Source organism: Crinia signifera, chromosome 1, assembly GCF_055691185.1.
Source record: "Crinia signifera chromosome 1, ASM5569118v1, whole genome shotgun sequence".
Taxonomy (NCBI): Eukaryota; Metazoa; Chordata; class Amphibia; order Anura; family Myobatrachidae; genus Crinia; species Crinia signifera.
The window spans coordinates 369,541,683-369,565,472 of NC_139217.1; the positions used below are offsets into that span (position 1 = coordinate 369,541,683).

The 23,790-nt window shown below is 43.1% G+C and overlaps 1 protein-coding gene across 1 annotated transcript in view; it reads right to left on the reverse strand.

Annotated features, from left to right (window-relative positions):
* Positions 1-23,790, reverse strand: part of AACS (acetoacetyl-CoA synthetase) — a 77,088-nt gene that overhangs the window by 26,666 nt on the left and 26,632 nt on the right. The window contains exons 6-10 of the mRNA XM_083150629.1: positions 22,476-22,590; positions 20,903-20,984; positions 10,452-10,602; positions 5,580-5,660; positions 3,539-3,663 (exon numbers count right to left, since the gene is read on the reverse strand). Of these exons, the coding sequence (XP_083006755.1) occupies positions 3,539-3,663; positions 5,580-5,660; positions 10,452-10,602; positions 20,903-20,984; positions 22,476-22,590 (554 nt within the window). The remainder of the gene's footprint in view (positions 1-3,538; positions 3,664-5,579; positions 5,661-10,451; positions 10,603-20,902; positions 20,985-22,475; positions 22,591-23,790) is intronic.

The window sequence follows — 23,790 nt, forward strand, 5'->3', positions numbered from 1 at the left end:
AAATAGTAGATGTATTTATTAAAGTGTTCATACTGTATATGTACACATTGATCTCAATTTCTTTCAGAGGGAGAACCAAAAGCTTGTCAAAAGTGAAAGCTCATCTGAGGATTAACACTAGAATCAGTGGCAGAGCCTGCAGGTGGTGAGCCCAGGTGCAAAAATATTATTTGGACCCCCCTCCTTCACCCCAACCCAAGTTAACAATATGCCACACATCAGTGGGTGACAGGGAGAGGCAGAGCTTGACAGGGAGAGGCAGGGCCTGACAGGGAGAGCAGTGGGTTCTCAGGGGCCGTGCTGCACTACACCTGCTGCACCAATGGTAGTTCCATCTCTGAAAATAATACATTTGCTAACCAAAATAGTACTTCGTAGACACCCTGTATAAGACCACAATGTTCACCTCTTTTGTAAAACAAACAAGGAGCAGATGTAAGGAGCTGATTGGCTGGAAGTTTGTCTAAGGATTAATACATCTGCCCCAAAGAGAGATCCTGAAAGATAGTAATCTGAAGATCATTACACAGTACAGGCATAAGCCATCTAGCCTCTCCTAGCACGTAGCCCTGTGGATTACCTGAGGATAACCTCTCAGAGCCCTATAAACTTGTTCAATGCTCTTTGTAAGATTGGTAGATAAAAATGATTTCCATATTGCCAGCAAGGCCTCGGGTTTATCAAAAGCAATTTAAGTAAACCTTGCACTACAAGAAGTTGTTTTTCTTTAATGCCATGAAGTTGCTGGCATAGCTGGATGTTATCAGCCAACTTGAAAATAGTTTTCCACTGGCCTGCAGCATAGTTTGCAATATTTCTGAAATTCTCTACCTAGTGGAGTCAGACATCACTTTACCACGGAGACTGCAGGGATACTCCACTGCCCCCAAAGGTCTTATATTCAGAGTATGATTGTGGTGGCTAGGAGGAGCACTCTCTCATCGATTTCATTCATAGAACACAATGGTACACAATGGCGGACAGATCAGCTATAGATCAGCAATCCAATTGAACAGCCAATATATATCGACCAGTGTGTACCCAGCATTCTACGTTGTAACACATACTGTGTAGTGTCAAAGTCGAAATACACCGTCCTAGGCACATCTTAGCGCATTCATTTCCGCCATTTTAGCACAAAACTGACAAAAGGGAGAAGGATCCAGATATTCAATTTTACAGTGGCAGAGGGGGTGTGGCTAAGGCTATTGAAACAGCATGACCAGCAAAAGGTGTTACTAAGACAATGAACAGGATGCTCCCCCTTCCCCCTGCACATCTGTTTAAGCACAAGACAATTTCTCAAGAATTTCTCTCATTCAGTGTGTGCTTGGAAAGGAGATAGTATTGTCGCAATGGATTGGAACATAGATATCAGTCAGACAGAATTAAGTACAAACCCCTCATATACTATACATATAACAATCTCCTACACAGTGTCTAGTATGGTTCACAACACAAACAGGTCAGTATATATAGTGAAAGAAAACATAAACCCAGACATCGATAAATATCAATTTTACTATGTGGCTAAGTAACAGAAGATGTACCTTTGCCTTATTTAGACCTGATTGTACCGCTGTGAATGTGCAGCAACCAGTGTTCAAGTAGATGCTGTCCGGCTTAACTGAAATCCCATGTGAATTGGTGTGTACAGTGTGCAAATTGATGTATAGGGCTACAGAGCACTTTGCACCCGTGTGAATGAGTCCAAATTAAATTGTTAGCCGCACACCATTGAATAATTTTTACATAGGGTACAAGTCATTGCAGGCGCCGCGTAGTAGTAGTACGTTTATTTATAAGGCGCCGCAAAGTGTCCGCAGCGCCGTACATAGCAAACAAAAAAAAAACAAATTACAAGGTTACGTACAGGGTGTGTTGAAAAATACAGTATAAATAGAGGTATAGCTGGTAGAACTAAAATCAGCATCAGTTCAGAAGTAGGTGTGGAAATTGTCGAGGAGACTGAAGATGAAGTAGAGGAAGGGAAGAACAGGACAGGAGCACAGGTGAGGTAAAGAGGTAGGGTGAGTACGTGAGGAAGGAGGACCCTACTCATAAGAGTTAACATACTAAAAATAGGTGGGTGGACGAACGAAATACAATAGGATAAGTAGGAACGGAGGGGAATGGAGGCAGGATAGGAGGATCAAAAGAGGTTAGGAGGAGGGATAGGCTAGTCGAAAAAAGTGGGTTTTGAGGGAGCGCTTGAAGGAGGTAAGGGAATCAGATAGCCTGATGGGTGGCGGGAGGTTGTTCCAGTGCAGGGGGGCAGCGCGAGAGAAGTCTTGGACACGGGAGTGGGAGGAGGTGATTAGGTGAGAGGTCAGTCGGCGGTCAGTGATGGAGCGAAGAGGACGGGAGGGAGTGTGGATAGAGATCAGTGAAGAGAGGTAGGGAGCTGTGGAGGAGGAGAGAGCCTTGTAGGTGGTGGTGGTGAGGAGAATTACTCTGTGCCTGCAATGAAAACAGTCATATCTGGGCAGGGGCTGACATCACAAACCCTCCCCTAATCCAGCTTGGCACGCCTGAATTTTCCTAGACATTCACAGCATTATCATAGGCCGGCCTAGCATTTTTTCAGCCACGTCTTAACACTCACCATTAAACAGCAGTATACCACCCCCAGATGCCTTTTTCCTGTCAATCACTTTGTGAATGGTCAGCGCATTGTGGCCCATACTCATGCACAGTTCATCGATAATCGCAGGCAAAGTATCTTCAAAATGGCAGGTCTTGTGGGCTGACTCCCGTATGCAGTGCAATAATTATACAGTGCAAAAGTGGTCCAAGGTGGAATAACCAGCGACAGGTTAATTGGCACTCAAGGTTCATTAAATAAGTGTGAGAAGTAAAGGCTATCCTTATATTGCTATGTATGAGGCTGTGTAGGCGCAGATTGTTCAGAGTGCCTATGCTGACCCCTGTCCACCTCAAAAGTGCCAACAAAGGGCACGTGAGCAACAGAAGTGGACCATGGAGCATTGGCAGCAGGTGGCCTAGTCAAATACAATTAACATTTTCTTTTTCATCATATAGATGGCAGAGTGTGTGTGTGTGTCCTTAACCTGAGGAAGAGAGATCATCAAGTGGCACTATGGGAAGAAGGCAAGCTTGCATAGGCAGTGTGATGCTTTGGACAATGTTCTACTGGGAAACCTTGGGCCCTGACATTTATGTGGATGTTACTTTGACATGCACCACCTTCCTAAACATGGTTACAAACCAAATACTCCTCTTAATGGGAGTTCAAGGTGATGACTTGGCCTCCAAATTCCCGAGATCTAAATCCGATAAAGCATCTGTGGGACAAGCTCAAGACATGGAGGCCCAGTTTGCAACTTATAGAACCTAAAGGATCTGCTGCGTCTTGGTGCCAGATACCACAGGACACCTACAGAGGTCTTGTGGAGTCCATGCCTTGATGGGTCAGAGCTGTTCTGGCTGCACAAAGGACCTACACAATATTAGGCGGGTGGTTTAATGTTATGGATGATTGCTGTATCTTGTATGATTGGTCTGCAATGTGATTTACCCGAGTCTGTCCACAAGATTCCATAGCACATTTGGAGTAGGCACAAGAGGAGAGCCATCATACAGCACCACAGAGGCTCCAGTGGCTATTACTGTAACCAGCCAGTTCCACATCATCCATCCAGCCTGTACAATAAAATAAGAAACAGCTTACCAACACCTTCCTAATGAGGAACAAAACAAAGTGTTCAACCAGTGTTTAACATTAAGTAAAGTTAGCTACTTACATATGCAAAAACATCATATTTTTGAAAAGCACAAACATTCATTACTAAATTTCTCATTTGAACTGGTTGCTGGGAACATCATTTTAAACCTTTTTTTTGCATTTTGTTTATTATTTAAGATGTTAGCGCCTTCTGCCAAAGGCTGCAGCCTGTCAGTAGTTAGTGAGCAGCACATGCCCAAACCTTGGGTGGCATGGCCTCATCTCAAAAGAGTTAGGGGTGTATGTACGAAGCCTTGGAGGGAAATGAAATGATTGGAGATAAAGTATCAGCCAATCAGCTCCTATGTGCCATGTTACAGACTGCGTTCGAAAACTGACAGGTGCTGGTTTACTTAATTTCTCTCCAAGGCTTAGTATATAGACTCAAAAGTAGGAAAAAATTGTCCGTTCAAAGACAAGTTGTTAAAAATGCATGGGAAATGCATGGGAAACCACAGGAGGCGTTTCTAAATAAAAACAGGTTGCATGTATGCATATTTATCATGTTGAAGGACATTGTACATATTCCTGCAGGAGAACTGCATTCCTACTCTTTGCTGCTGATTGGCTACAGAAGACTTAAGGCCCCCATACACCAGAACAATACTGTACCCACTCGTACAATCTCGACTGGTTGTATGATGGATTGTATGCAGATTGTGTGCACATCGTGTGCACACAATCGTGCAATGCACGATCCCGCTGTTTGGGGGATTGGTCCTCTGATCAGACGTGCTGCATCAATTTATCAGTTGGGATTGGGAGCCGATTGCATGTGCTTTTAAACACATGCAATCAGTCGTTTGATGGCTCACACAACCGCTGCCAGTTTTCAGTAATTTTGCAGCAGCTGGATTGTATGACGGAATGTATGACGGCTTGTGAGTACATTGTGTGTCCAAAAACCACCAAGGACTGTCGGGGAGTTGAAAGGAAAGTTGGACACAATCAGTGGCGTAACTATAGCTCCGCAGCCCCCGCAGAGAAATTGGGGGCGCCGCCGGGGGGCTGCGGGGCTATAGTTACCCGCGGTCTGCGTCTCGCCCGGCTCTCTGACGGGACCTGCCTGACCGTCACGGTCCCGGCCGGCTCCTGCTGCAATGAAAACTGACAATTAGAAAATGGCTGCCCCCATACTGCAGACAGTTTTCTGTCTGCAGTATGGGGGGCAGCCATTTTCTAAGAGTCAGTTTTCATTGTAGCAGCAGGAGCCGTCCGGGACCGTGACGGTCAGGCAGGTCCCGGCAGAGAGCCGGGCGAGACGCAGACCGCGGGTGCAGGTACGGGTAAGAAGGAGGGGGGGGGGGCAGGTTAGGTGTGTGCGGGGGTGGGGGGGCGCCAAAAAAACGTGCGGCGGGGGGGCGCAAAATAGTTAGTTACGCCCCTGGACACAATCATGATTGTTAGACACCTTTAGCCACCCCTCACCCACACACCTGAAGTCTTGAAAGACATGGGACATACAGAGATAGTAAATGTAAAGTAAAGGTGCCCATACACGGTGTGATAGCACCGTGCAATGCGGTGCGTGCTCCCGCGGGCATCGCACAGTACAAAAAGTATGTGCTGCACATACTTTTTGTACTGCCCGCGGATCGCATCGCACGCATATTGCATGCAAACCGCATTCGTTGCGATCCATCCCATAACGGGTGCGATCATCGCACCGTGTATGGGCACCTTAGCCCACTTTATATCCTGCCTGTTGTGTGTCCTTTTAAAAATATTATAGTGAGCATTCAAAATTTGTCAAATGCACCTAAAATAAGACTAGGTTGGTTATGAGATGTCTCATATTTAAAATTTGCTAAAAAATACTGTGACAGTGTCTTACCGTGGTGTAATACATGATGATATCATTGTTTGTAGTATTGCCATGTAAAATGTGCTCACATAAATGCTTTATCAGGGTTCCCTAAGGAAATAAAGTAAAAAAAAAATTGTAATCAGACAAAGTATACATTATACATGTGGGAGAACATCGTTTGTTATCAAAGTCTCCTTAGTTTAAATGAACACTAAAGAAATAAAAACAGATATTGTAGGAAGCACTGTATCAAATCTCTACGAGGCATCAACATACCAGGCAGCAGTAACTTATTTTGCATTGGGTACTAATTGTGAGGGGGCCAGAGGTGTCTTTTGAACCTATGGATAATGTAAGATAAAGAAAATAAGAAGTAGCCAAATAATTATAAATAAAAGAGGAGGAAAGAATTGAAAGAAATATGTAGGCACAATTACTATTCAAATAAATATCGGGTCATATTAAATTAGAACACTAAAAGGCACCCATTATTTATAGAAAACTATGAATCACTATTTTTAACGTTAATTGTTCCCTGTTAACTATAATTTTTGCTGGTGAAAAAAGGCCCAACAACTCTGGGCAAGACCTCCCTATGTGCCGGATTCCCATCAGAGGACTGGGCCGATGCTAAATAGCACAGACAGTTGGTGAATGAGGGAGAGTTTATTCTTAATTGTAAAATAAATAATGGTGGTATCTCCTAAACCAGGCATGTCCAAACTGTGGCCGTCCAACTACACATCCCGGCATGCCTTGCCATTGTTTTAGCATTCCATAAGAGCAAAACTGTGGCAAGGCATGATGGGACTTGTAGTTTCACAACAGCTGGAGGGCCATAGTTTGGACATGCCTGTCCTAAACCCAATGAGGTTACAGCTAAATAGCACACAATATTGGAATAACAAAACCACCTAAAATCACCAGTTATTTCAGTTTCCAGCCTCCAAACCACCAAATACAGTAATATGGTGGGTTGGGGGGCAAAACCGCCTAAGATGTAGTTTTGAAACCTGCAACAATCACTAGTTTAATTTAATTACAAATTTTCATATGCTACAGACATTCACTGAACAGTATCGTCACTAGAGGCCATTCGATGGACAAAATTACTGCTTTCCTGTGTGAAAAGATGTCATAACAGAAAGTGAAAGCAATGTTTGCAGGGACAATGATCTGTTTCAAGCTTGCTAGATATGGAGAGAGGGAGCTGTGAAGATAGAGATTGAAGATAGGAGCAGATAGGGACTGGTTGTGGGGTGGAGTTTGTGGGCTAAAACTGTCACAGCTCAAAGTAAAAGTACATTGCAGAAGCTGTCATTTTGACAACCTTTTAACTAGATTGTCAATATTTATTTCAAATGTTTATTTTTCGCAGTAAGTTATAAAGCATATGCCACACACTGTTTATTACATTATTTAATGTTTGATTAACAGTAAATGATTTCAGCTGGCAGATTGGGTCCATTAAAATAACAACCCACCATCACCATTGGAAATTATAGTATATATATATATATATATATATATATATAGAAGAATAACAATTCACACCCTAAAGGCCCCCATACATTATGCGATTTTGGGCCGATTTTACCCGATTTTGGCACTTTGGGCCGATAAATCGGGTGAAATCGGTCCAAAATCGCATGTTTGTGACATCTGATCCAATCTGATGCGCGTTCCCGTGCTCATCAGATTGGATCAGGTGGTCGGACCTGCAGAACATAAGATATATCGGGATCTGACCCATCACAGGCACATCGTGGGTGCTTTTTAGCACCCACGATGTTTCAGATCCGATATATCTATATGAAGAACTCCGGGTACCTTCTTCAAGTGCGCGGACATCCTCCAACCCCCGGTCAGTGTAGCAGCAGCAGCCGGAGCACGTCACAGGCGCGACGGGAGGGAGAGGATTACAGAGGGCAGAGGGCGGCAGTGATAAAACTGTTCCGTGCTGCTGAATGTGAGCGCGGCCAGCAGAGCCCGGACCCCCCTCTTCCCTGCTGAATGTGAGTGCGGGCAGCAGAGCACGGACCCCCACCTGCTGAATGTCAAAACTGGCAGCAGAGCCCGGACGTATGCAAGAAGCTCGTGTGTCACAGCAAGGACACATATTTCACATGTGTCCAACATTTGTATGCATTACGGGGAATGAAACCTGGAAATTTAATTTTTAAAGCTCTATGTACAGTATTAGGAATCTATACATATTTTCTGTAATCTGCAAATGTGCGCATGTAGCAGCGCATATGCGCATCCCCTTAAACCAGGGGTGGGGAACCTTTAGCACTCCAGCTGTTGTTGAACTACACATCCCAGCACGCCCTGCAACAGTTTTAGCATAGTTCAATGGCTAAACTGTAGCAGGGCATGCTGGGATGTGTAGTTTAGCAACAGCTGGAGGACTGAAGGTTCCCCATCCCGGCTTAAACTGAGGTCACATTCATAAAAATGTGATTGCAGCCTAAGGGTCGTTGATTGCATCGCGATCGCATCTTGAGAAGAGACCCCGCGTGCAGGACGGTCTTGCCCTGTGCTGGGCAGCCCTCTGCCTGCTACTGCTGGAAGTTGTCATTTTGCGATTACTTGCAAAACTACAACTCAAGCTGAAATAGGCCCAGAGTGAGGCACAAGGCCAATGAGGATAACAGGGATGGGATCGTCGCTATGCTCATTGCATATGTAATGAGCAACGTAAAGGGTAGCTCTCCCAATTAGAGCTACCCGTCCCTTTGTGATTCCCATCGCTGCATGGACTTCTGGAAGCTAGAAAATGGTTATTAAAACCGATACGTTGCCCCCTGACCACTGTGTCTGTGCATTAATTGGTACATGTCCCGTCGCTAATCCACTGCTATATCTATCTATATATATATATCTATCTCCATCCATGGTGCTTCACTCCAATAAAGGGAGCAAAATGTTAGTAACAAAAAAAAAACAGTTCCCTCCAGATGACAGCAGCGCTGTCACTATGTATAGTTTGAGGGGGTAGTGGCGGCACTGTACAAAAAGACACCAGGCATGGAGTATAAGCCAACGTTTCGGAGTCAAGTGGACCCTTTTTCAAGGTGCAGAGAGAATCAAACCTCTCTTATATAAATACCTGAGTGACTTGTTTGTGTCGTGCTGCGGCACCATGCCTGGTGTCTTTTTGTACGAATGACGACCCCCCCAGCTATATATACATATAGCGCCATTCTCCTTTTCTCAGAACAGTAATACCTGCAAGGTATAGCACTGTTCAGGCCACTCCCTAGGGCCATCCCATCAGGTAAATCTCATGGCACATCCAATTTGTGTCAGATAAATCACGTGATTAATCACATGTGATTTATCTGACGCAAATAGGATGTAAAAAATGGCACGTCAAGTGTCAAATTGTATTTAGGCCCCCAGGGAAGCTGCCGGGGAAGTTCAAGGGAAATCAGATGCAATTTTACAGGTCAGATAAATCTCATAGTGTATGGGGGCCTTTAGAGAAGGTGATGGTAAATAATACAAAAATAATGAACTGCTTAAAATAAAACTGTACGTCTGAAGAACCTATACAACGTGAAAACTTAACCAACCAAAACTAAATGCATGTTACTAAAAACATAGCGTTTTTTCAAATGTTCTAAAAGATAAAAAGGACACAGGATATATCTTGCAGGAGATGCTAGTGATTTTTCTATTAACGCCATCATGATTCTAAAGAATCTTCAGGCAGTGAAATTGTTAATGTGTCGCGTGCAGGCTCACGCACTGCGTATTTCTCGTGGAGGTGCTGAGGACACAGCAGCTCTGTAGGTGAGACTTCACATAGCAGTCAGCAGCCAGACTTGTTCGCCGTTGACACTTTTCTCAACTCTGCTGACGTTATAGTCAGAGGAGTAAATGGTTTGTGATAACAGTATGCTACTGCATTCTAAGATCTGCCGTGCAACAACAATACTTTTCCTTGGATGCAGATATAATTATGTAAAATAATTCATAGGGCTAAATTCAATGGTCCTGGTGAACGGGTTTTGTATGGGGTGGATGACTTTTTTTGCCAAGGAAAAGCCATCCTCGCCTTCCAACCCCCTCACCGTATGCAATGTTCTGGGGAAACTTTGATGCAAGTGTGTAAGAGCTCTAGTACACAATGTTCATGATGTTCTCATGGCTAATGCATTCACCAGGGGCTATCCCCCAATAAGCCACCGCAAGCCATAGCTTACCAGTGTTTTTTTTCCCATGCCACAAAATCCCCTCAAATTTTGAATTCAATTTTTTTGCTGACATAACCATATCCATTGAGAAACAGCCAATAAACAGATATGATGTAACAGATTAAATGTTTACACAATCCATTAGACTCATAATCCATTAGACTCATAAGATCTATTGGAGAAAGCTATATAAATAAAAATATTTATTATTTGCAGAGAGCTGCTATTACAAGGTTTACAAATAGAGAAAAGGAAATGTTTGTTCTGATCAGATCGTTAGGAACTAGCAGCTTTAGTTAGATTATGGATAAAAATAGGAAAAGACTGTGCTGACACTACTCACAATATGAAATGTGAAGTAAATAAGCAAATAAATAAAAATGATAAATAATATGTGCTAGTATATTCAAACATTAACTTGAATATTTAATGCACATAATTAATAAATAATATCACATAAAATAATGGTATAAAAATGTACTGTTTAAAAACAAGTGACGAAGTGACTAATGTCCATACGGTTCTGTATTTTGTGTTAAATGGACTTTAATGTTTTCACATTTGTAGCCTAACTTTTCTGAACCGATTGCAGGCAGGCTAGCCATTTCTCGTTATGGCAGATTTCAGTTGGGCAGCTGAATGATTTTAGTAGCAGAGAACCTCTATTATAACACGACAGATATCAGTCAATACTTACTCCAGCTGAATGCACCATGCACTTGGGAGCTCCTGTGGTCCCAGAAGAGTACATGATATATAGGGGGTGATTGAAGGGCAGCTGTTCAAACTCCAGCTGTGGTGACTGGTCCCCGACTTTTCCAGTTGCTAGAAAGTCATCCAGGAACACACTAGGAAATATAAAGACAAGACGATAAGGATAACGAGGTTCTTATTACATTACGGGTATCTCCTGTATCAACCAGCCAAATAGATTATGAGAGAGGCAATATACACCATAACTTTATGACCATAGATTCAAGCTTCTGCTATTTATATTCATCGGCCCAAAGGGGTCACCTTTAGGACATTTTTTCTCATCAGCATGGAAGGCTGCAAGCTGAAATGAGTCTCCCCAAGGCTCAGTGTGTCCACTTGGAGCAACTATTTAAATGCTCAGCCGAGTGCCATCTCGTGGGAGAAATAACTGAATTCCACCCATAAGGTCCGTAAACACTGGGCGATTTTGCCCAGTGTGTATTCGGACCGATAATTGGAAAATTGCTGGCCTGAAAAATGCTCAGTGCATACACACTGAGCGGTTTTCACCTGTTTTAGCGATTTTACCGGGGGCAGATGACTTTCCATAGCAGGACCCTATGAAAAGTTATCACTCTGTCTCTCACTTGGTAATACCAGCAGATGAGTGGCCGGGCCATCAACGATGCTGAAAGCAACTCAAACGAGTAAACTGAGCTGCTTTCAGCTTAAAGTCACCCAGTGTGTATGGGCCTTTAGAGTTAGACAGAGTAGTTTAAAACTGCAGATCTCCAGGACTTTCATGGACCTCGGCCTTTACAGAGAATGCTTTGCAAAACAAAAACATCCAAAAGAGTGTCAGTTCTGTGGGCTAATACCTGGTCAACAACAGCTGACCGCAGAAAATCAAGGTTTAAGTTGACAGATAGGAGTTAGTAACCTAAATAACCAATGTACAACAGTACATTTCTACCAGATAAATAAGGGCTAAACAAAATTGCACCAATGGAAAATTGGAAAAATGTATCCTGAATCTTGATTCCTGCTGCAATATGCAGATGTAAGGATCAGAATTTTGCATAATCCATGGATACAAGGATCCATTGTGTCAACAATTCATGCTAGCAGTGGTGGTAATGTATTGGTGTGGGGGGACAGTAGATCTCTTAATACCAACTGATCATCCAAATGTCACAGCCAATCTGAGTGTTGTTGCTGGTCATGTACATCCTTATATAGCTTACTACATCTCTAAACAAGTGAAACAAGTATCTTATGTAATTCTACAAAACGTGTTAACTTTGAACAGGGACTTGCATAGACATTTAACAAAAGTAATTGGAGGCAAGCGGATAAAGGTTTAAATGAGAGAACATGTTAGAACCTAGAGATCATAAGAAAAACTGTAGGGTTCAAGTAAAGTTATAAAGATTCAAGTAAAGTTATAAAGTGAAAAGTAGTAAAATGTTTTGATAATGTAACTCTCATGCTGCTTTCACACTGCAAAACCTACTTAGACCCGGGTCAAAGCAGGTTATGCCCCTTTCAGACCGCAATTACTACCCTTTCACATCACATGGGAATAAACGGACCCGCTCTGTGCAGTGAATATTTAATTAGTGGGTCCCCACCCTCTGCATATGGAATGAGCGGGACCTGCTCCGTGCAGTGAATATTTAATGAGCGGGTCTCTGCCCCCTGCATATGGAATGAGCGGGTCCCGCTCATTCCATATGCTTGGGGCGGGGACCCCCTTATTAAATATTCACTGCGCTGGGTCCCGCTCATTAGATATGCACAGAACGAGACCAGCTCACTGCTGGCTGGGTCCTAAATACCATTTCAGACCGCAAAAAAAAAAATGGGTCTGAAACGGGTAGGACCCTGCTTTTTTTTCCTGTTTCCAAATACCGCATTTTTGGAAACGGTAAATTTACTCTGGACCTTTCAGAATGCACATATTACCGTTTTGAAACAGTAAAAACCTGGCAAAATACCGGGTAATATGTGCGGTCTGAAAGGGGCATAAATAGCTCAGTTTCTTCTAAGCCTATAACCTTTATCCACTCGCCTCATTAGAAGGGTAAAATATATATCAGACAAAGCCACGTATACTTTATATTGAGATTCAGTCACAAATCTTTCAAAGAAAAAAAAAAAAAAAATGCTGTATGAAAGTTTTCCTCTATTATAATACGACCAGTCTACTGTCTTGTTATTACTGTAATTGACACACATTTTTGTGATAAAGGTTTCGATTGGTAGCAGCCAACATAGAGCATCCAATAAGAAGAAGGCATAAGCTTGTCTAGCGCCAATATTACATTTAATTAATTTGTGATGATACTCCAAGTAGTGTGATAGGCATGGTTTTAAGCACAAAGAATTCATTTATAAATGACACTTTCAATTTTTCAACAAAGTACAAAAGAGAAGTGCAAGAAAAAGGTCAGTCTCAAGTTAAGACAATGCACTAGGGTGCACACATGGCAGGTGGCAGAGCAGACCTGAAAGGGGTCTGAAGACAGATTGTGAATACAATGAAAGCTGCATACAAAGTAGGGTTAGAGGTTGCAGCTATGTACACTACCGTTCAAAATCTTGGGGTCACCCAGACAATTTTGTGCTTTAAATTAAAACTAACTTTTATTTATCAAATGAGTTGCAATATCAATAGAACATATAGTCAAGACATTGGCAAGGTTAGAAATAATGATTTTTATTTGAAATAATAATGTTGTCCTTCAAAGACTGCTCCTTTTGCAGCAATTACAGCATTACAGACATTTGGCATTGTAGCAGTTAATTTGTTGAGGTAAAAAGAAGAAAGTTCACCCCACGCTTCCTGAAGCACCTCCAACAAGTTGGATTGACTTGATGGGTACTTCTTGTTTACTATATTCGGTCAAGCGGCTCCCACAACAGCTCAATGGTGTTGAGATCTGGTGACTGCACTAGCCACTCCATTATTGACAGAATGCCAGTTGCATGCTTCTTCCCTAAATAGTTCTTGCATAATTTGGAAGTGTGCTTTGGGTTGTTGTCCTGTTGGAGGAGGAAATTGGCTCCAATCAAGCGATGTCCACAGGTTATGGCATGGCATTGCAAAATGGAGTGATAGCTTTCCTTATTCAAAATCACTTTTGCCTTGTACAAATCTCCCACTTTACCAGCACCAAAGCAGCCCCAGACATCACATTACCTCCACCATGCTTGACAGATGGCGTCAGCCACATTTCCAGCAGCTTCTCACAAATGTTCTTCTGTATGATCCAAACACCTGTCCATAACACTTTTTGGTACTCTTTACCTAGAACGGCGCCCGCGATCAGAATCGCGGGCGTCGGGGGTAAAAAATCGCGGTCATCGCGGGTAAATCGCGGGTACATCAAAATCGGGTACCCGCGATGACCGCGATTTTCCCATAGGGAACAATGTTAAAAAGCCTGATTGACCGCGATTTTACTTAAAAATGCCTCAATGCCCGCGATTTTACCATAGGAATCAATGTAAAATGGGCTACAGAGCCCAAATAGCCCCAATTAACCCTTAAATGTCCCCCCAATTTTTGTACGCCACCCCACGATCCACGCCAACCCGAAGCGTGGCGAGCGCAGCGAGCCCGCGAGGGGCGGCGGTACGCGTCCTCCGACCTTTTCATGCCCTACTATCCACGTCGGCGTGGAGTTGAGAATAGAATAGTGTGGCGAGCGCAGCGAGCCACCGAGCCCGAAGCGTGGCGAGCGCAGCGAGCCCCGCGAGGGGACGCGGATACCTTCACAGGTAAACGCGTCCCTTCGCGGGCTTCACAGGTGTCCGCGTCGCCACGGACACCTGTGAAGTCCGCGAGGGGACGCGTATAACTGTGAAGGTATCCGCGTCCCCTCGCGGGGCTCGCTGCGCTCGCCACGCTTCGGGCTCGGTGGCTCGCTGCGCTCGCCACACTATTCTATTCTCAACTCCACGCCGACGTGGATAGTAGGGCATGAAAAGGTCGGAGGACGCGTACCGCCGCCCCTCGCGGGCTCGCTGCGCTCGCCACGCTTCGGGTTGGCGTGGATCTTGGGGTGGCGTACAAAAATTGGGGGGACATTTAAGGGTTAATTGGGGCTATTTGGGCTCTGTAGCCCATTTAACATTGATTCCTATGGGAAAATCGCGGGCATTGAGGCATTGAATGCAAAATCGCGGTCAATTAGGCTTTTTAACATTGTTCCCTATGGGAAAATCGCGGTGATCGCGGGCATCGCGTCGCGGCCGTTTATGTGCTGCCCGCGATGTCGCGATCACCGCGATGGGCGCCGTTCTAGGTAAAGAGTACCCACTTTTTTTCATGACTGTGTTCTTTTGCCCATATTAATCTTTTCCTTTTATTTATAGGACTTTTTCTTGTTTTTTGTTACAGGCAGACTAGGTGGTGTCACCAGATCCTGGTGCCCTAGGCAGCTGCCTTTAGCTGCCTAATGGTAGAGCCGGCTCTGCATTTAACCCCTTAAGTGGCAATCCCGAGAATTTTCTGGGCTGTGCCTCAGTGCCCAGTCTGGCAAGCCCGGAAAATTTTCGGGATTGCCACTGTTTGGAGCCGGGCTGTTTCGCGCTGCCCGGCTCCCTACCCTCTGCCACGCCGCCTCCTCCCTCCCCTCTGGGTTTCTTATTGAAGTCCCCGGCGCCGGCTTATGACAAGCTGGCTGCCGGGGACAGGTACGCGGCGTGGGGGGCGCAGGTCCAGGCAGCCGCTGATTGAAAGTGCAGCGGCGCTGCCCGGACCCATGGAGGTAGTGGTGTTTTTTTAAGGGAGCGCTCCCCATAAAAAACTCGCCCAGTGGGGAGCACTCCCCCCCCCCAAAAAAAACACACCACTGAAGGGGTTAATGAAGAAGAAAGACACGTCTTTCTCAGTTGTGCCCTGTGGCCAATTCTCTTTCTACTCTGATTAGAGTCTGCTCTCTGAACACACCGTTGTAGGAAATGTTCAGTTTCTCTGTAATTTCTAACATGGAATAGCCTTCATTTCAAAGAAGAAGAATAGACTATGGAGTTATGTTCTCTTTTTATGGCCATTTTGAGAGTATAAATCGAACCCACAAATGTGATGTTCCAGATACTGAACTAGCTCAAAAGAAGGCCAGTTTTATAGCTTCTCTAATGAGCAAACCCATTTTCAGCTGTGCTAACATCATTGCAAAAGGGTTTTCTAGTCACCCATTAGTCTTCTAACACGATTAACAAACACAATGCACCATTAAAACACTGGAAGCGATGGCTGCTGAAAATGGGCCTCTATACAACTATGTAGATATTCTTTTAAAAACCAGATGTTTGCAGCTAGTAGTCATTTACCATAGCAATGTATAGAGTGTATTTCTAATTAATTTAATGTTATCTTTATTGAAAAAACTGTACTTTTCTTTAAAAAATAAGGTAATTTCGAAGTGACCCCCAAACTTTTGATCGATAGTGTATCTTCTGTAACTAATGAGAAATTAAGTGCTTTAATTATATTCTACGTAGTGCATAAACCTTGATGTCTTTGGCAAGTACTTATCCATAACAAAATACAAGGCGTATTGAGACATGCCTAAAAAGCATACATCTGCTGCACTGTGCAAGGGAATAGAGAGAATTTCCATCTAGTCAGGATGGGCTCATTTAATAAATCGGTAACTGCCACAGAATGTTATGAGAAACTACATTTAGAGGAAAAATAATCAAACAAAATATAAATAAAATACAGGGAAAATAAAAGAGAAGGGAGGTCGCAGACTATAAAATGAATTAAAATTTTCACTCATTATGAGAAGATAAATCTTCTCTTCCAGACGCTCAAGTGAATGCATGTCCCAGAAATTTACATGAAAAATGTCAATGCATTACCATAACTTAGCAGCTGCTGAAGAATCTGTTAACTGCTCGGTGACCAAGGGTGGGGGGGAGACAATACGTTATCTGCCCTGTGCTGCTTTAGTAGAACGATTATACTGCGGCTGCACTCTCCATACCTCAGGGATTTATAGCACCAAAGCAGAGGAGTATCAGGGTTACATAAGAAATTGTATTTAATTCAGTCCTGTTTGTGTCATGTCATTTATTTTGGGTTCTATATCCTGTGGGATAAGATCCTAATAAATGTATTTATTATTGTATTCTACTGTATTGTACTACAGGTTGAGTATTCCGGTACTTATGTAATATCTGGGCCCCCGTTTTTCTTATGAGACAGAGTCCCCGCGCAGGGCTCACTGTGCTCGCCACGCTTCGGGCAAGTTGCGTCCCCTTGCCACGCTTCTGGCTCGTTTTCCGCATCCGCTCGCCACGCTGCGCTCGCCAGATACTAAGTGCACAGTAGGCAGCTATTAAGCTCTGCCTTAGCTGTAGGATGATGTTTGTTAGTCCTAGTAGTTTTATAGATTTGGAATATATGAATAATAATTAAAAAAAAAGTTTATGAGCAGCACAGTGGCAAAGTGGTTAGAACTGCTACCTCATAGCACTGAGATTGTACGTTAATTTACTGAATAATGGGTGTGATTCACATTGGCTCGGTAAGCGGCATACATTCACTGCTTACCAAGTGGTTAGATGTCGCCAGCCGGACGAGTGAACCTCCCTTCCCTAAGCGAACGGCTGCATTTGCATGCGAGTGTACAGAGAAGAAATCATTTCATGGTTGGCGACCATCGAGTGATTTTCAACCAGTTTGCAAATAAAAGTAATTTATTTATGAGCACCTGGATGAAGACGGGGTGGGCGGCTGACATTTTGTGACGTCAGCCACCCACCTCTAGCAGGCTTTGGCATGCCTGCGTTCACATGGCATTTTTGTGGATGCACCCACCGTTTTTTTTATGGAAATGCGTAGGAAACGCTGGGCGTCCCCATGCTCCAGGTCCCTGCCTGCACCACTGTGCGTGAACACCTTGGGGAGTGTAATACTCAAAAGGCGTTTGCACATGTGTATTATCGCCGATACGGACGCCCAGACCAGCAACATCGTCCCCAGACCGAATTCGGCTCTTTACGAGCCAACCTGAATCACCTCCAAAATGTACGTCATAAGTTAGCATAGGTTTTTTTCCCACTGCCCAAAAGCAGTAATCACCAATTGGTGCAGGGACAGATATGGGTGACAAAAATTCACTGTGTACTGTGCTGCTTAAACTGGTTGTAATATATAAATATATGATAATAATAGTTATAAGAACTTGCAAAGCAGTCAGACCGTATGTGGCGCTAGCTCCCTTACACCAATTAGTCTAGCTCAGTCCCCACTGGCTCTATCAGGCACACTGTGGATGAACAATAAATGGAATTACCTACAGTGTTTATATTGCAATAAATAGCAATAAAGTAAAGTAATGAGAACCAAGGGAAGACCAGCATTGTGGTAAAGGCAGTTGCATTTGTTTTTTTTTAAAACAACAGTAAAGGTTTATACATAAATATTGCCCTTATTAAATCTATATGTAAATGTACACACACATGCATCATACAGTACATACAGTATATGGGTTGCTTTGTCTCTTTAAATAACAAACAGCTTTGTAATGCTTTGGTATTTTAAGATAATCTAGTTCATGTTCACAGTCGAATCCATCTGTTATGGTTTGTTTTCCATAAACATGAAAACAGCTGACACCGTCAGTGATGCACATAGTATGTGACAGCACTCACAAAAATAGGAATACAAAAGTGGTTCTCTAAACAGGAATCTCAGTGAGTGAAATATGCTGCATTTCTGTGAATGCTTAACATGCTGCAATGATGTGTCAGGTGTTACAAGTGTGGACTCATATTGTCTTTTTACCTAAATAACATAACTACAGTATCATGCAGTGATCAGATTTATTACTCTGTCTGTTACTCACTGGCACGTGCACAATCCCGGGAGTGGCATATGTCGGAATGGCTCTATTTGACTAAAATCCCGGGTCCTGCGCACCTGAAATGGACCTGGGTTTAAAATCCCGGGTAGTATGTCTGAAAGGGGTATGATTAAGTACTGTTCTCCTATCCAAAACTATAGCTTTCCCTGTATTAGAAGTATCTACCTGGACCACTACAATATTTGGGGGACCTGCAAACTACTTTTAAAGCCACAATTAAATCATTATTGTTAACCATTAATATTCCCATTTCAAAGAAGTTTACATTAGACTTTATGTTGAAACACATTCCCAAATCATCTGCAATCCACCTGATTACATGTATGAAACGTAGATATTGCACTGGAGAGGTCCAATACTAATCATCCAGCGTTTTCTATTTATCACATATTGATTTCTTTATGCAGGGAGCATTATGTTATTTCTCCTCTTTTCTGGGAATAATCCATAGGGAAGGAGGTGCTACAGCACAATTAAGCGTTTGCCCTCAGCTTGGAATAAGGCGATTGTGATAGCATATTGATCTCACACTTGATTGATCTTTATGGTACTTATATGTTAGTTGGGCGCCCAATTAGCATACGGATGGTAACATAGGGAAATCACATCGCATGTGCCATTGTAAGGGCATGTGATGCGATGTAATTTTGTTTTTAAATATTATACAACAGCTTTCCTCACCCCCCCCCCCCACTATCCACGCCACCCCGAAGCGTGGCGAACGCAGCGAGCCCCGTGAGGGACAGCGGAACGTGTCCTCTGACCTTTTCATACCCCCACTATCCACGTCGGCGTGGAATTGATTTTATATAGTGTGGCGAGCACAGTGAGCCACCAAGCTTGAAGCGTGGCGAGCGCAGCGAGCCCTGCAAGGGGACGCAGATTACTTTACATGTATTCCGCGTCCCCTCGCGGGGCTCGCCACGCTTTGGGATCGGTGGCTCGCTGCGCTCGCCACACTATATAAAATCAGCTCCACACCGACGTGGATAGTAGGGTAATGAAAAAGTCGGAGGACGCATTCCGCTGCGCTCGCCACGATTCGAGGTGGCGTGGATAGTGGGGGGGTGCGTAAAAGCTATTTTTAGGACATACAATCATATTATTGTATACCTAATGTCATGGCATCGCACACCCTATAAAATCGCATGTGACTTAAAATTGCATGCGATTTTGCGGCCGATGCAATGCGATGGCCCGGGGCTGAGAGAGCAGTGAATAAATTATATAGGAAAATCGCATCGCACATCGCATGGCCCTAAAATGAAACATGCGATGTGATGCAATTTCCCTATGCAGAATAGCCCACTAAGCAAATTGCTTAGTGAGCGCCCAACTAACATATAAGTACAATACTTTTTTATGATTCAACAATGAAGACAGAAGAATAATTCAAAAGAAGAAATTGTATATGTTAAAATGCATATCTCCAATTCAGGGCATAATAGATCTATATTAATAGTTATCAATACCATATTTGAATAGACAGCATGGATAATTTAGGTCACCGAGAGACAGAGGAGGAACATTGCATGCAACCCCCAAAAAGCCCGGAGCGAATAGTACAGCCGGGTGTGGTATAGCTCACAGACAATGGCCTGATTCAGACCTGATTGCACAGCTGCAAATTAGCAGGCCGGGCGATTATCGATACACTGTGCATGTGTACGGCCCATAGTCGGCAGTTGTGAGGCCATCCTGCAATAAAATCCTGTTACTTTTTTGATTGCAAGGTGATTGGGAGTGTCAGGGAAATGCAGGAGTGCCCAAGCGTTTGAGGGGAAAGCGTGAGATGTCAGCTCCGCCTCCAAAACACCTTGTTTTTATTACAGCCACCGAGTAAGTCCTGGGCTACGTACAGGCTGCACACAGCGGAAAAATCTTTTGACACAAAGCAATTTGCAGGCTTACACAGGGCGGCACTTCAATTTGGTGGGCGGCGTATACCTGATCAGTGAGCTCTGGAAATTAGCAGCCATGCAACCAGGTCTGAGGTCAACAGCAAACGGTGGACATGCACAAAGTCGGCAATAACTAAAGGTCCACATGGTATGGTCAACATATTAAAAAAGTCGACACGGTTCTTTGCGGATTTTTTTTGTGTCAATGTCAACACCTGAGAACATGGACCCCCACTGAGTATACCATGTCCCCTTCGCAAGCCAGGCATCTGATGGGTACATTTTGGTGCCAACCTACTGATTGTGGACCTAGAGTTTGCCTCTCAGCCATCAAGATACCAGTACAGCCCCCCAGCTGGCTCTGAGCATGTGCAGAGAGTACAGCGACCCAACATAGGGCTGGGCTGTAACAGTTCAGCGGTCGGCATCCGGCCATTGAACTCTAGATGCTAACCAAACTTAGATTTTTTTTTAAAAGGGGCAATCATTTACAAGGCATCTTACATCCTGCCCATTCTCTGGTCCCTCGCTCACTCTGGCACTTTAGCTTTATTCTTAGAAAAACTCATTGGTTCAAAAAAATCCATCAACTTTAGCAAGTCTATTATTATTAGACAGTAAGAAACATGGTGACTGATCCTCCCTCCCACTAAATCACAGACACAAACCTGTTGGGAATCTTGGAGATGTTGATTTTATCTTTCGGAAAAACATAAGGGATAACAACCACCTTCTTCAAATCTGGTAACCCTGAGGACAACAGTAACGGAGCGTTAATATGTTGGACAAGGCAATACAAAGCCAGAACAAAACTGTCCGTTACAGTAGCCAGGTGACTACCTTATAAACTGGAACCAGGAAAAAGAGCACATAAAGCACAGCGACAGTAGCTTTGTAATAAACAATGTGGTATCTTTCCAGATTTTCTTTAAATGACAAACAATAACTCAAAACATTATTAGAAGTACTTTTTTTCCCCCATTTACATAGGAACAGACCCCTCTTCCACAATCTATATACTGTATTTGTCATGAGACTAATTTGTTTTGAATATATTTTCATTGTTTTTTTCTGTAATAAAAATCAAAAACTGGATAAAAAAAAAAATATAGCATTTGGACAATAAAAAAATTCTCATTTCACCAAAATGAATTGTGTAACAAATCAGTGTTTCATATGGAAGACATGTATATGCATTACATGTGTACTATTCATTCACAGCATTTTGAGAAAATGTTACCAATCGTTATAAAAAAAATGGTGGATGATTTGGAAGCAAACAGGCCTCGTTTCCAAAAAAAAGGTTCAGCTTCTAGCAAATGACTGATATTCAGCATTGTCGTAGAGTAAATGATGGGAGTTCTATTAGTGATTGGATGTTGCCCAAAGCAACCAGAATCTTCTAGAAAGTGCTAAATAAATAAAGTAGAATCTGATTTGTTGCTATGGGCAACATCCCATCTTCAATAAAATTGCCATCTTAGTAAACTAAAGGTGGCCATACATCTACAGATCTATTGTCAGATTGGGCTGGTTGGAACAAAAACCTGTTAATATCTGAATAACAGTTTTTTGGCAGTTTTCCAGCATTTCAAAGCAAATGGTCAACTGTCATTTGCGCTCATCCATTAACAGGATTTTGTTCCAACCAGCCAGATCTGAAAATCGATCTGTAGATGTATGGCCAGCTTTACTCCTAAGAAAGGTATTTAATTATTGGTGATGTGCAGTTGATATGGGGAACAGGGTGTGTCACCGAAAATCAGAGTACTACAAGACTGCAGGCTGTGGGGTAAGAGGAAAAACCTGTGCTGTTGGTGGTAGAGGGGTGTTGGGAGAAACAGCTGGAATTAGGAAATCTCACTGTCATAGCTGTTAAGGATATACCTCCCTAAGAGGCCCATTTATCATTGATCACATTTACAATGCGATGTGGGTGGAATATTACCCCCCAGGATCGCATTGTAAAATACGATCCTAACGGTGGGATGTATCATCCCCCGCACGCAGGGACAGGGCTCCGAAAGGAGCCCATCCCTAAGATGCGCTCAGCCTGGTATTCCTGCTGCGGTCCCCCTTTGGTACATTACAGTGATACTTAATATTTGCGGCTAACCCCCCAAAACTGTTGTTTTCAGGGATGTAGCCGCAAATATTTTTTGATAAATGCCCCCTAAATACGTTACTGCACCCTCACACAACTGAGGGTGCACAGTAAATGACACATATAAAGTGATGTACCTTTCACTACACTCTGTAGTTTTTCCAAGTGAGAATGTTCTTTCCCATTATAAATCACTGCTTCCACCGAGAAGATTAATTTTGGTTGAATTTGGGAAAATCTGTCCAGTACTCCCTACAAAAGAGAGAAGAGACACAAAAAATGAGAACAGATATATAATATTCCATATCAACAACTTGATCTCTTATTTGGTCCAATAAATTGTATGAGATTTGTACTATACTTTCTGAAATATATCACATACGATATATCGCATGCACCAAAAGCACTCCATTTTCCATCCGATTCCGACAAATCACAGGTGCGGTCCGACCAACCTAGAGGCTCCCATCCGACTCTCACGGCATCGCATCGGATCGGATGGAAAACACAAATGATGGCACTTTTCAGATGATATATCAGCCTGAACCCACGAAATTGCCCAAAATCGGGCAAAATCATTCTAATGTAAGGGGGCCTTTACACAAGGCATGTCCAAACTATGGCATCCAAACTAAAGTCCCATCATGCCTTGCCACAGTTTTTCTATTAGTGAATGCTAAATCTATAGCAAGGCATGCTGGGATGTGTTGTTGCAGAACAGCTGGAGGGCCACCGTTTGGATATGCCTGTCCACACCGTTACTATACTGTTTTATTGGAGGTTATGGCCTATTTAGACAAATCTCACAGTGACATATTTAATTTAAGGCCCCCTGCTGGGTATTTATACAATGCTATGCTCCGTATCTAAAACACTGAACAAGATAAAGAAAATCTAATATAAGCCTATTTTATACAGACAGAATATGAAATGCGCTGGCATAGCTCCACTTCAGATGCATTTAGACCCATCAATAAATAATTACCACAGACAGAACCTTTATTGCATTCTCTGCCTGCATCATTCACGGCTAAGTAACCACTGGTCTACAACCTAAAATAGCATCATCTCCAGCAGCTGCAGCAACAGACTGTTATCCTGTACATTTCCTATCATTTAGACATCCTTCACTACCAGCTGCTATCCGTACAGTCATTGCATAAGACATGCTTGACTATGCACCAACCGGTTATCACAAAAGAAATGGAGAGATTGTTATTATGTATAATTCAGATTACTGTACAAAGTACATAAAAGAAAAGAATTATAAACTTGGTTTGGGATCACAACAATCCAGTATCCGGTCTGTAGCAAATTAATGGGGTGTTCCATAATGGTTTTTATCACTAGGGATGTATTTGCTGGTTATTTATCTGTACAGGTGGTACAGGAAGATTTGTCTGATAAAGCTGTATGTGCACTCAATTATATTTTTAGAACTTTAGAAACCAA